A 12,298-nucleotide genomic window follows, 5' to 3' on the forward strand; every position below is an offset into this window, starting at 1 on the left:
AGATCTGGGACTAAAACAATCAAAGTAAATAAGGACTATGATCCTCAAATCTTTGAAGACTTAAATCTTGAAATGTTGTGTTGGAGTTCTAAGCTGATCTCAGAGTTTCTAATACTCCCAGGGCCATTTTTTCTAAAATTTCAATAGACTATTCTTTTCTATTCTGGCAGGAACCAGTTTTCCTAATGATAATGTAGCCGACTAGCCCTGGATATCTGTGTTACGATGGGAGTATTATTGCCCAACAAGCTGAAACCCACGGATGATACCTCCAGTTCATTTTCATTCATTTCTAACCCTGCTGCAGAATTGTGTGTGCAAGGCACTGACAGAAGCATTATGACTATTTTGCATTATCACCATTTAGTCAACTTTTTAGGTACACATTAATGAACAATGAAATGGGCAAAGAGCAGGAATAAAGAAGAAATAACAGATAAAGCAAAAGACTTGGATAATGAACTAAACAGGTCATGAACATCCAAATACTTGAAAGTTGGTTCTACAATTGTTTCAGATTTTCTCTACTTTAAAAAACTATGAAATACTTCGAGCATACAGAAAATTATACAGACTACTATAGTGTACAAGTGTTACACCACACAGTTTCAACAAATCCTAACATTATGTCTTTATCACAGAATTTTAAAGAAAATGTTTCAGAGTTAAAATCCATTGGGCTTTTTTTCTAAATTTATTTATTATTTATTTATTTTGAGATGGAGTCTCGCTCCATCACCCAGGCTGGAGTGCAGTGGTGCGATCTCAGCTCGCTGCAACCTCCACCTCCTGGGTTCAAGCAATTCTGCCGCCTTAGCCTCCCAAGTAGCTGGAAATACAGGTGCCCGCCACCACACCTGGCTAATTTTTTTTGTATTTTTAGCAGAGATGGGACATCACCATGTTGGCCAAGTTGATTTCGAACTCCTGACCTCAAGTGATCCACCCGCCTCAGTCTCCAAAAGTGCTAGGATTACAGGCATGAGCCACCATGCCTGGCCTCATTGGGTTATTCTTTCCAAGATCATCTCTGCTTCTCAGCGGTAACCAACATCCTGAATGAGGTATCATTCCCATGCATTGTTAAAACATTTACTACATGTGTATATGGTCATAAATAATACAGAATTTTTTCATGTGCTAATAGTTTATATAAATGACCATAGACTGTATATATCATTCCACAACTTTCTTTTGTCAGCTCAGCATATTTTTGAGATCTATCCCTACTGATGCAAGTAGCTCTAGTTTAATTTATTCAAGTTCTTTAAAGTATTCCATTATATGACTACACCACATTTAACCCAACTCTCCTCATGCTGATAAACATTTAGGCATTGTGTCACAAACATCCTTGTGCGCACATGCCTTAGTGCATGTTCTCACCAGCAGTATATGTGGTTTCCATTTCCCCTCTTCTGGCCATCAGACTTTTGCCAGTCTAAATAGTGTAAAATGGTACTTTACTGTTGTTTTAATGATCATTTCCTTGATTCCTAGTCTTTTATTGGTCATGTGAGATTTGCCCATTTTTCTAGTGTTTTTTTTCCTTGCTCTTATCCTTAAGCATTCTTTATATATTCTAGATATATATCTTTTGTCCATTATAACAATGGCAAGAATTTATGCCTAGTCTATGCCTTGTCTTTAAATTTCATTCACGATCTCCCTTGTTGTGCAGTAATTTTTAGTTTAACATGTTCCAACTCATACCTTTCCTTTGAATGTCTGTTATTTAGGATCTTGCGACAGAAAACATTCCTTGCCCTGAGGTGCGGGTGCTTTCCGGCAAAAACCAGAAAACCTGCTGTACAAATTCTTAAAGAGCCATGACACTTGTCCTGTATTTCCTTCACCTGGTTCAAAATTTTGCTTTCCAGAAACATAAAAGGCCTCCACATGACTTACATGGCATTCTGTAGAACAATCGTTCTCCTGCACCGTCATTAGTTTGCAAGTATTTACTATCCAAGGACCAGTCAATGTGCGTGATGAAACTAAGGGACTTGCTGCATTCTCCAATTTTCTTATACCTCTGGGCAACAGCATAGACATCTACTGGGCCATCATTGGATCCCACTGCAAGGTAAGAACCATCTGGAGAAAATTTCATTTCATGAATGACTTCTTTTCGATCTTTGATGTGAACTACTTCTGTCATATCTCTGTAAGAATAAAAAGCAAAACGATAAGCAGCAATTCTACAAATAGAAAATCCAAGTTTTAAAATATATGTGTCAGAAAAAGAAGTGTGTTGAAAGAGAACCAAACCTGCAGGAATTAAAGGATTAACTTTTTAGTAAATATATAAAATGTTATTATTTAAAATTTATGGCATTGGCCAGGCGCAGTGGCTTACGCCTGTAATCCCAGCACTTTGGGAGGCCGAGGCAGGCGGATCACGAGGTCAGGAGATTGAGACCATCCTGGATAACAAGGTGAAACCCTATCTCTATGAAAAATACAAAAAATTAGCCGGGCGTGGTGGCAGGCGCCTGTAGTCCCAGCTAATCGGGAGGCTGAGGCAGGAGAATGGCGTGAACCTGGGAGGTAGAGTTTGCAGTGAGTCAAGATGGCACCACTGCACTCCAGCTTGGGCGACAGAGCAAGACTCCGTCTTAAAATTTATGGCATTTTAGGAGAATAACAAACTGTTTAAATGATATTTTGGGCTTCCAAAGTAAAAACAAAAAATTTAATTAAGTGCATATTTGTGATGAAGAGAGGTAGATTAATGGGCACAAACTGCAGTGTGATAGAAGAAATAAGATCCAGCGTTTGATAGATCAGTGGAGTAACTATAGGTTATAATAATCTATCAGATATTTCCAAATGGGAGAAAATAATTCAAATGTCTCTAGCATAAAGAAAAAAATATTTAAGGTGATGGATAGCCCAATTACACTGATTTGATCTTCACGAATTATATGAATGTATTCAATTACATGTACCCTGAAAATATGTGTATCTATTATGTATCGATTTTTGAAATTTTAAAAAGAAATGCACATTTGCTTTCATGTTTAACTATATATTATTTTTCCCTAAAATTTTTGTTTCAAAAGTTGGGGTTTGTCAAATTGTTTTAAAAATACGCCATGGAGAAAGGGATAATGTATCAAGATTAACATAAATAAATCATCTTTTTTATACTTTAAGAAACAAGTGACTGTTAAGCTTGACACCTATTGTCGCAAAAAGAGCAAGTCAAAAAAGCAGCTGAAGAAAATTACCTTTTTAAATGTTAAATTGTGATGTAATCATTCAACATTTCACTGTCATGAATACAGTGAGTCACTGGAATATTTTGTTTTGTTTCTGACCAGATACTTTTAAGAATTTCTGCTCACACTGGAAAGCTCACTGGGGTTGTTTTTTCCCTACAATTGTGAGACAGGATTATGACAACTAGCAGGTCCCCTGAGCCAGTAAAGATGGCTTCATCAACTCCAAAAAAACTGAATACATAAAGAATAGCAAATAATCGTTCTACATAACAGTCGCTCATACCTGCTATCATTTATTAATAGCATTATGGTGTACTAGAATGTCATAAAATAGGTGTCTGGAAATTTATGTGTGTGTGTGTGTGTGTGTGTGTAGTGTGGAAGCTTGAGAAGTCCATCGAAAAGGAAATCTGGTACTCAGCCATCTTCTCACACATCACTAAGCAGAGAAAGAAAATGTTGCCCACTAGTTCAGTAATGAGTTATGTGTGGTTGGTAGTGAGAATGTAGTGTAATAAACTGTGCTAAGACCATTCTCCAATCAAAGCTATGGAGAATTCTCTGTGCAAAGCGGGCAATATTTACTTTATAGCTGCATTTATTTTCTATAATTACAAAACATGCGAGTCGAGAGAACGACAAATGCATTCAGAGGAATTACAAGGGTGGGTCATAATTTTTTTCAGTAAAAAATATATAGGATGTCAGTAAACAGGAAATATTCCATTTTAGTATCAATTACGGGTAGAAGAAATCTTTTACTAAAGCTCACCTCTAAACATCTGGTGCTGTTGGGTGCTGCTTTATTCTTTCTTCCTCTTTTCTTGGCTTACTACAAAAGCCCACAATCTTTTATCCAAAACCCTTGGAATTAGATGTGCTTGGGAATTCATTATTCATTAGATTTTAGAAAGGTTCATACACAATGTATCATGTAACATCCCCAGTGGGGGCTGGGGCAGCAATCTGTATTAAACACAACAATTTTGCAGCAAGTCACATGATACATGATTATTTCTACTAAGAGATTACTAGATTATAAACAGCCTCACATCAGTTTGTTGGGTTAGACTGTGCTGCCAAATTATCAAATAATTTTGTATTTTCAGAGTGTTAGGACTTCAGAATTACAGATAGGGGATCGTAGATCTATAGTATTCCTATTTGAATGGGTAAATGGATTTTTCCTAAGGTCCTAGCATGTATTATGACCAGGAAAACTGTAACATTTAACACGAGAGCATTTCTAAATACCATTTTCAACATCAGTACGTGCCTGACTCGGAGAACAATGAAAGAGCCGTCCTTCATGCCCAGGGCCAGCTGAGATCCGTCGGGGCTGAAAGCTACACTGCGAACCGCCTCTTCCATGTTACAGCGGGCGATCAAGGCATGATCAGCCAGGCTCCACAGCCTAGGCACAAGAACGAAGTCAAAACAAAACAAAACCAACTTCCCATGGTCATCGGCCAGCCCAAGGCAAGAAGGGCTGCTCACCACACCAACAGTAACAAGAAAAGACATAGGAACTTCACACCAGAGCCCTTTATCATGGCCTGTCAGCGAGTCTGGAAAGGTGTTTTAGTGCATCTTTGGGTCATTTTCATTATTTGAAGGAAACCAGCAAAAATTATAAAATGAGGTAACATTTCCAAAGATTTTGAGATTCACAGAACAAAAAAAAAATTTAAGGCTGGGCATGATGGCTCAACGCCTGTCATCCCAGCACTTTGGGAGGCCATGGCAGGAGGATCACTTGAGCCCAGGAGTTCGAGAATAGCCTGGGCAATATAATGAGACACAGACTCTACAAAAAATACAAAAATTAGCTGGATGTGGTGGTGTGTGCCTGTAGCCCCAGCTACTTGGGGGGCACAGGCAGGAGGATCACTTAAGCCCAGGAGTTCAAGGCTGATCCTGCCACCGCACTCCAGCCTGGGTGTCAGTGCAAGGCCCTGTCTCCAAAAAAAAAAAAAAAAAAAATTAAATACTACTTCATACAAAATATTACTTTCACTTTGGAAATTAAGTGGTCCTTTATGTATACCAAGGGTTGTTCATCACACATACATGTTAAAAAGTACTTACAGGATAAGATGCCATTATTATTAGCTTTTTAAAAAGTATGCGCCAGACACAGTGGCTCATGCCTATAATCCCAGCACTTTGGGAGGCCAAGGCAGGAAGACTGCTTGAGCCCAGGAGTTCAAGACCAGCCTGAGCAACATGGTGAGACTCCATCTCTAAAAAAGATTTTAAAAATAGCTGGGTGTGGTGGGGCATGCCTGTAATCCCAGCTACTTTGGAGGCTGAGGTAGGAAGATAGCTTGAGCCTAGGAGTTCAAGGTTGCAGTTAGCTATGTTCATACTACTACACTCCAGCCTGGGAAACAGAGGAAGGCCCTGTCTCAAAAAAAAAAAATTATGTATCATTATATCTCTTTCTCAATATAAATATATATCAACATAAATATATATCTCTCAATATATAGATCAATATAAATATATATCTATATATCTACATATCAGTATACATAATCAATATAATTATATATGTATGTAAATATATAAAAGTGCTTTCTAGTAATAGTTATTTCAGCACACACAGATTGAAATATATGTTACATTTGTTGGCCTTCCTAGGAAGAAAATGTGTCCAAGATGAAGAAGAGCAAATGATATCCCCCTCTGTTGCTCCTAACAAGCTTCCCTGGGCGCCCAAGTGATGGGTCCACTTTTGTGGGGGTGGACACCTCACAGGACTCCTGGCCAGTAAGCACAGTCACTGCTGGAGAAGTGGCAAACGAGGGGCAATTGCAGCTCAAACAAAGCTTTCAGCAAACATTCCCATCCCCCCAACACCTAAATCCAGGCACCCCAAACTGAGTGAGCCTGAATGAAACATCTGAAGATAGAAATAAGGCTTTACATGTTGGGTGCAATTGTGGTATCTGACTTCCATCAATTAGTACTTTTTAAAATATAGTCTTCTGATAACACAAACTAGTGTCTGGGAGACTGAGAACCTAGAGCTCTGCAACAGACAAACAAGAATAAGTCACATGCAGCACGGTTTCTCTCAAAGCATTCTGCCATCAGAAGGGATGGGGCACATCCCTTCCATGCTGAGCTGCACAGTAAATAGCTTACCGGTCCCTTAGGCAGCCTGTACTGTGCAGCCTCAAGCTGAGTATGTTCTCAATACCTCATCCATCATGCGTGATCTCATGCTGTTTCAACCTTGTACTATTTTAAGCAATGTAACCCTTGCTTTACTAGTAAAGAAACCATCACTCCTCAGTAAATGGTACTATCCCTCTAAAGTCACTATGCTCATCTTTCTCAAGAAATTATGACTTTTAGCCTTCCTAAATTTTAATACTTAGTGTAAAAATGTATTAAAGATTCTAGTCAAATTAATGGTTAAAGGGAATAAGATTCTGGCAGTCAGGGCTCCTCAAGGATGTTTGCAATTCTGAGACTCAACAATTGTTAAAACATAAAAGCGAAGGACTTCCTTGAAATCACTTCTTTCTGGATGGGTATGAGTTTCACAGGTGTCTGAGTAAGTGGGAAAATTCAAGAGTAACAGAAAGACAAAAACAGAAAAGGAGAAGTGAGTAAAGTGAAGTATAAACCAAATAACCATTTATGTCACACAAGGAGAGAACAACAGTTGTTTTAGTTTTTCTCACTGATTTTTAGATCAATGAGGTTTTCGTGCTTGGTAGAGATGGAAAAAATAGAATTAATGACTACACTAATTGTATTTTGATGAGACTCATAAACACACAAAATAAGGGAGGTGGGAAGTAGTGAGCTTTAGTCCAGTTTGCATTGTTCTATATTAGCTATCAAAACCCAGAGGCAGTAGCCATTCAATCGATTGATCAGTCTGTTCCTCTCACACTCTCCCTCTTTCTGGCCTGTTTGTCATTGAGCATATCTAAAGCTCAGCACTAAGTAATAAAATACTGAAATTGGGGTAACATTCTTCATCCCAAACCTTTAAGTCATATGTTCATTCCTTTAATAGGTACAAAAATACTGGAATCATAAGTCATTGTGCTCATTTTACCCAGTTGGGCTCTCAAAAGAATAAAAATGATCCACAGCAAGAAAGCTGGAGGCTCCGAGTAAACTACTTTCTCAGGCCCCATGATTCTTTGATCTGATGATGCTGTTCAAAATTTCATCTGAGACTTTAAAAAGAAATAATAGTTCATGTGCTAAAGACAATTTTGAGAATCAGAATTTAAGTTCTAATGATGATGAATGAGAGAGTCTCTAACGAAATTGTAAAATCTCCATGCAGCCCCCTGCAGAAGACCAAGGGCACGAGGGGACAATATGGTTTCATCATAGATGAGTGTGCTTAGCTCATAAATCTCCAATTAGAAAGAACTGGAAGCCAGCATCACCAGTATTGAAGTATTTTTCACTTCTAAAAAACATTTCCATGATTTAAGATGCAGCCAAGAAAGACAAAAGCAGGAGCAAAATGCCAAAAACCCACTTGATGAGCTAAATGTCTTAACGTTTCATTTGGAAACTGTGTGGTTCTGTTCTGCACTTTATCCTTCTATTAATAAACAAATTTGGGCAAATAAATCCATCTCAAAGAAGTCAGAGAGGTGACGGCGGTAGGGCCTCACCTGACAGAGCGGTCATCGCTGCCTGTCACAGCCAGAGGCTTCTTGGGGTGCAGGGCCAGAGCCCAGAGCTCACCCTCGCAGTGGCCCTGTAGGATCAACATCGGCTTGTCTCGCTCTCGCACAATCACTTCAAATATCTCACTGTCCTGGGTCCCTGCTAGAAGGCGGTCTGCTTTCCAGCACACGCTCCGGATAGAGAGGCCTGACAAAAATAAGTAAAACAAAAGCAAATCTTCACACTATTCACACACACACACACACACACAAAACCCTAAAGTAAATGCCCTTTAACCAGGATAGCATCAAATGTGACACATCTTAAAGACTCTTGGAGGCAGAGAATCAACTCTGCCACCATTCTTTGTGCTTTTTTTTTTTTTTGAGATGGAGTCTTGCTCTGTCACCCAGACTATAGAGTGCAGTGGCCCGATCTCAGCTCACTGCAGCCTCCACCTCCCGGGTTCACGCCATTCTCCTGCCTCAGCCTCCCAAGCAGCTGGGACTACAGATGCCCACCACCACGCCCGGCTAATTTTTGTATTTTTAGTGGAGACGGGGTTTCACCGTGTTAGCCAGGATGGTCTCGATCTCCTGACCTCGTGATCTGCCCGCCTCGGACTCCCAAAGTGCTGGGTTTACAGGCATGAGCCACCACGCCCGGCCCATTCTGTGTTATTTTCTTACAAGTGTTGGATGTTTCCTCCACCCCTTGTAATCTAGTTTGCAAAAGAGTGGCTGCTTTTCCTTGACTTAGGATAACTATGTGTTTCTACAGCAGGATTGTTTGTTTTTATTTTTTAGAGACAAGGTCTCACTCTGTTGCCCAGGCTGGAGTGTGGTAGCACTGTAGCTCACTGAAGCCTCGACTTCCGGGGCTGAAAGTAATCCTCCTGCTTCACCCTCCCAAGTAACTGGGACTACAGGTGTGCAACACCATGCCTAGACTAGTTTTTTTTCTTTCTAGAGACAAGGTCTTGCTATGTGGTGCCCAGGCTGGTCTTAAACAGTAGAATGTATTTTAAATACTATATCATCAAGTAAATATAAGATGATAAATTGGTCTTCATGAAAACCTAACCTTCAGAATAATTTCCTTCAGATTTGCTATGAGAGAAGAATCAGTTCAACCTTTAGGAGTAACATTGTGTTAAAATTATACATGGGTGACACTACAGAACAGCTGATGATCATATTAAACAAGTTTAATACATATTTGATCAGAATCTAGATATATCCTACGGAATAAACAGATGCACCATGTCTCAGAAATATGCAAATGAAACTCCAATTTCAATCTCAAAATACCATCAAACATTTATCAATGAAAATACTATTCTTCACCGACTTAATTTATGAAATCTTCTCCACAAGCCTCTTCTCCAAAAGCATAGTACTCCTTTAAAGTCCACACTTCCCTCTCAGTAGTACTATTTCATCCTCCCTAGGCAGGTCCTCACTTGCCCGAGTCTCAGTATCTTGGATTTTTTGCAGTCTGTTCTGTTCCTTACTGGGTTTGTTATTTGTTGAGGCAGTGAGTTTTTGAATCCGAATTAGAAATACAGAAGCAGTATCAATTTCCTAACTACTTTAAAACAAGGCCAGGATGTGATGGGCTCCAATTCGCCTCCCCAGCAGGCACTGTGTCTCTGGGATAGAAAGTATCAGACTTTCGAGGACTTGGGCTCTACTCCTGCTCTAGGTCCAGCTGGCTAGACATAGGAGTATTCTTTCCTTGCTGGGGACCAATTTTTCTCCCCTTAAGATATAGACTGTAATTATGGTGACCAAGTAATCTGTCATTCCAATTAGAACGCCTTTAAGAGGCTCTAAAACTAAATTTACATAATACTTTGAAGTATTTGACTAAGGAAGCAGCTTTCTTATGTTGAAAGACCTACTAAATAGTTCTATCAAAGTATTTTCAATTATAACATTCTAAAAACTGTTTACTGCAAAATTAAAAATCTGGGGCAGAGAGATAAATAGGCAGAGTGATGAACAGGCAGAGTATGCAGGATTTTTAGGGCAGTGAAACTATCCTGTAGGATACTATAATGGTGGAGACATGTCATTACACATTTGTCAAAACCCACAGAATATACGCCACCAAGAGTGAACTCTAACATGAACTACGGCATCTGGGTGATAATGACACGTCAAGGTAGAATCACCCACTGGAACAAATGTACCACTCTGGTGGGGCACATTGATAGTGAGGGAAGCTATGTATGTGTGTTGTGGGTGGGAAGGGGTATATGGTAAGTCTCTCTACATTCTCAATTTTGTTCTGAACCTAAACTGTCCTAAAAAATAAAATCTATTTAAAAAAAAATGGCAAGGCACGGTGGCTCATGCCTGTAATCCCAACACTTTGGGAGGCTGAGGCAGGCAGATCGCTTGAGGCCAGGAGCTTGAGACCAGTCTGGCCAACATGGTGAAATCCCGTCTCTACTAAAAATAGAAAAATTAGCTGGACATGGTAGCACGCACCTGTATTCCCAGCTACCCGGGTGGCTGAGGCACGAGAATGGCATGAGCCTGGGAGGCGGAGGGACTTGCAGTGAGCTGAGATTGTGCCATTGTACTCCAGCCTGGGCGACAGAGCAAGATTGTCTCAAAAGAAAAAAAAAAAAAAAGCCAAGACAAATACTAAACCAGCTGGGATGCTGGGACAACAGAAGGGGTAATTTGGGGTACATGGTACATCCTAACTATAATCTTGATCTTAATCACTTCACTGTGGTCCTGAGAGGATCCAATGAGATAAATGCATTTATTAAGAGAAAGCAGTTTTTCAAGGCATAAGGCTTTAAACAAATACATGAGATAACTGTCTTTACTCCTTCCTCTGAATTCATTGCTACAGGTCTTGAAATGGTGGGAAAAAGCACACAGGCCGATGTATTATTTCTGCCAGGAGGAGTACAGACACCCTGGCAACACTAGTTCAGGGTCAATTACTCAGAATCCTCCACTGCAAACATCAGGATGGGCTTTCAAGGATGGGAAGGACAGATGTATGGTGAAAGCAGTCAGGATGTCATTGCAAGCTGACAGGGCATGCAGCTCAGCTGCAGAGAACCACACGGCCTTGCACCCATGATCCTGTTGCCACAGCCCCCCTCCTTGTCCTGATCTCTTTGCCTGCCCTTTTCGGGGTTTCATTACCACTCAGGAGTCAACATACTCCCGTTTTCTCCCTGGTGTTTTTCTCAGCTCCTGCAGGGGCTTGGGAGGAGGGGCTCAATTAGTTGTCTCCCTAGCAGGCTTTGCATCATCTAGTTTTATTACACAAAGGGTTTAATGCTTTGCTCTTCAGCATCATCAGGAAGGAAGGAGAGTCAGTGATATTTCAACATCAGCAAAAAACAAATAATCTACTTTTACTGTATTTATTGTCTGCTTCCTCTCAGTAGAATAGAAAGGTCTGTGAAGAGAGTTTTATCAGTTTTATTTACTGCTATATCCTCAATACCTGGCACAGTGACTGTCACGTGGTAGATGCTCAATAAAGATTACTGAGCAAATGAAATAAAACATCAAAATCAAATATTTGAGTCCTTGGAGATGCCAAGAAATAAAAGATACCACCCTTGTTACTCAGTAAGAACATTCAAAGAAGGGATATATTCATTCCTTTATTCCAGAAATTTTTATTCAGCAGTACTCTGTGCCTGACAGTGGAGCTTAACAGTGAACAAGACAGGCTCCTACCGTAATGAAGATTACATTTGAAAAAGGGGCCAGACATATGTAAGCAGATATCCATGCATCAAAAACTAAAGTGATGCAAATGTATATGTGTACCTATATACACATACATTGTATACAGATATAGACATATACATTACATCTTAGTGATACGTTATATATTTTAACTGTTATTGAATATTCAGATCATAGTCCTTTTATAATGCCATTGATTGTTTTAAAGACACGGCCCTTTTCCAGGCAGGTCTGGAATCCATGGCTTCACTGTAAGCATGAACACACCAGTTCTCCCAAGGCCTCCAACAGCATGTCTGGCCTCTCAAGGCCAAATGACTTGAATTTGTCCCAAGGGCCTGGAGCTGTATTTGGTCAAGTATCTATTTATGCTTTATTAAAGAAAGGATTTAATGCTGTACTCTTCAGCATTATCAGGAAGGAAAGAGTTAATGATTTTCCAACATCAGCAAAAACTAAATAATCTACTTTTTTACTGTATTTATTGTCCTGCTATTTTTTAACCTTATTTGGGGGAATAAATTCAGCAAGGAAAAAAGATTATAATAACCCACAACCTGGAATTAAATATCAACATTAAATATATATCTATATATCCTCTCTTTTAAAAAATTTTAAGAGGCTCAGGAACAAAGACCAACCTTCCAACTCAGCCCAGACTAATGAACCAGTCAAGTCACACGGCACTCA

General features: G+C 39.6%; 1 protein-coding gene and 1 non-coding gene across 16 annotated transcripts in view; both read right to left on the reverse strand.

Moving 5' to 3' along the window:
* Positions 1–12,298, reverse strand: part of EML6 (EMAP like 6) — a 251,024-nt gene that overhangs the window by 123,709 nt on the left and 115,017 nt on the right. For 13 of the 15 annotated variants that reach the window (XR_010149134.1, XR_010149136.1, XR_010149135.1 and 10 more), the window contains 3 exons: positions 7,883–8,084; positions 4,504–4,641; positions 1,909–2,165 (listed from right to left, as the gene is read on the reverse strand). Coding sequence is in view for 9 of the 15 variants with exons in the window: in XM_024354352.3 (XP_024210120.1) it covers positions 1,909–2,165; positions 4,504–4,641; positions 7,883–8,084 (597 nt within the window). In the remaining 6 variants the exon portion in view is untranslated. The remainder of the gene's footprint in view (positions 1–1,908; positions 2,166–4,503; positions 4,642–7,882; positions 8,085–12,298) is intronic. The other 2 variants (XM_063789078.1, XM_063789076.1) reach the window with 1 other exon arrangement.
* Positions 1,775–1,838, reverse strand: LOC112208240 (U7 small nuclear RNA). Its single transcript, XR_002942659.1, has one exon. It is a non-coding gene; the product is annotated as a U7 small nuclear RNA (small nuclear RNA).

The sequence above is a fragment of the Pan troglodytes genome, chromosome 12 (assembly GCF_028858775.2).
Source record: "Pan troglodytes isolate AG18354 chromosome 12, NHGRI_mPanTro3-v2.0_pri, whole genome shotgun sequence".
Classification (NCBI taxonomy): Eukaryota; Metazoa; Chordata; class Mammalia; order Primates; family Hominidae; genus Pan; species Pan troglodytes.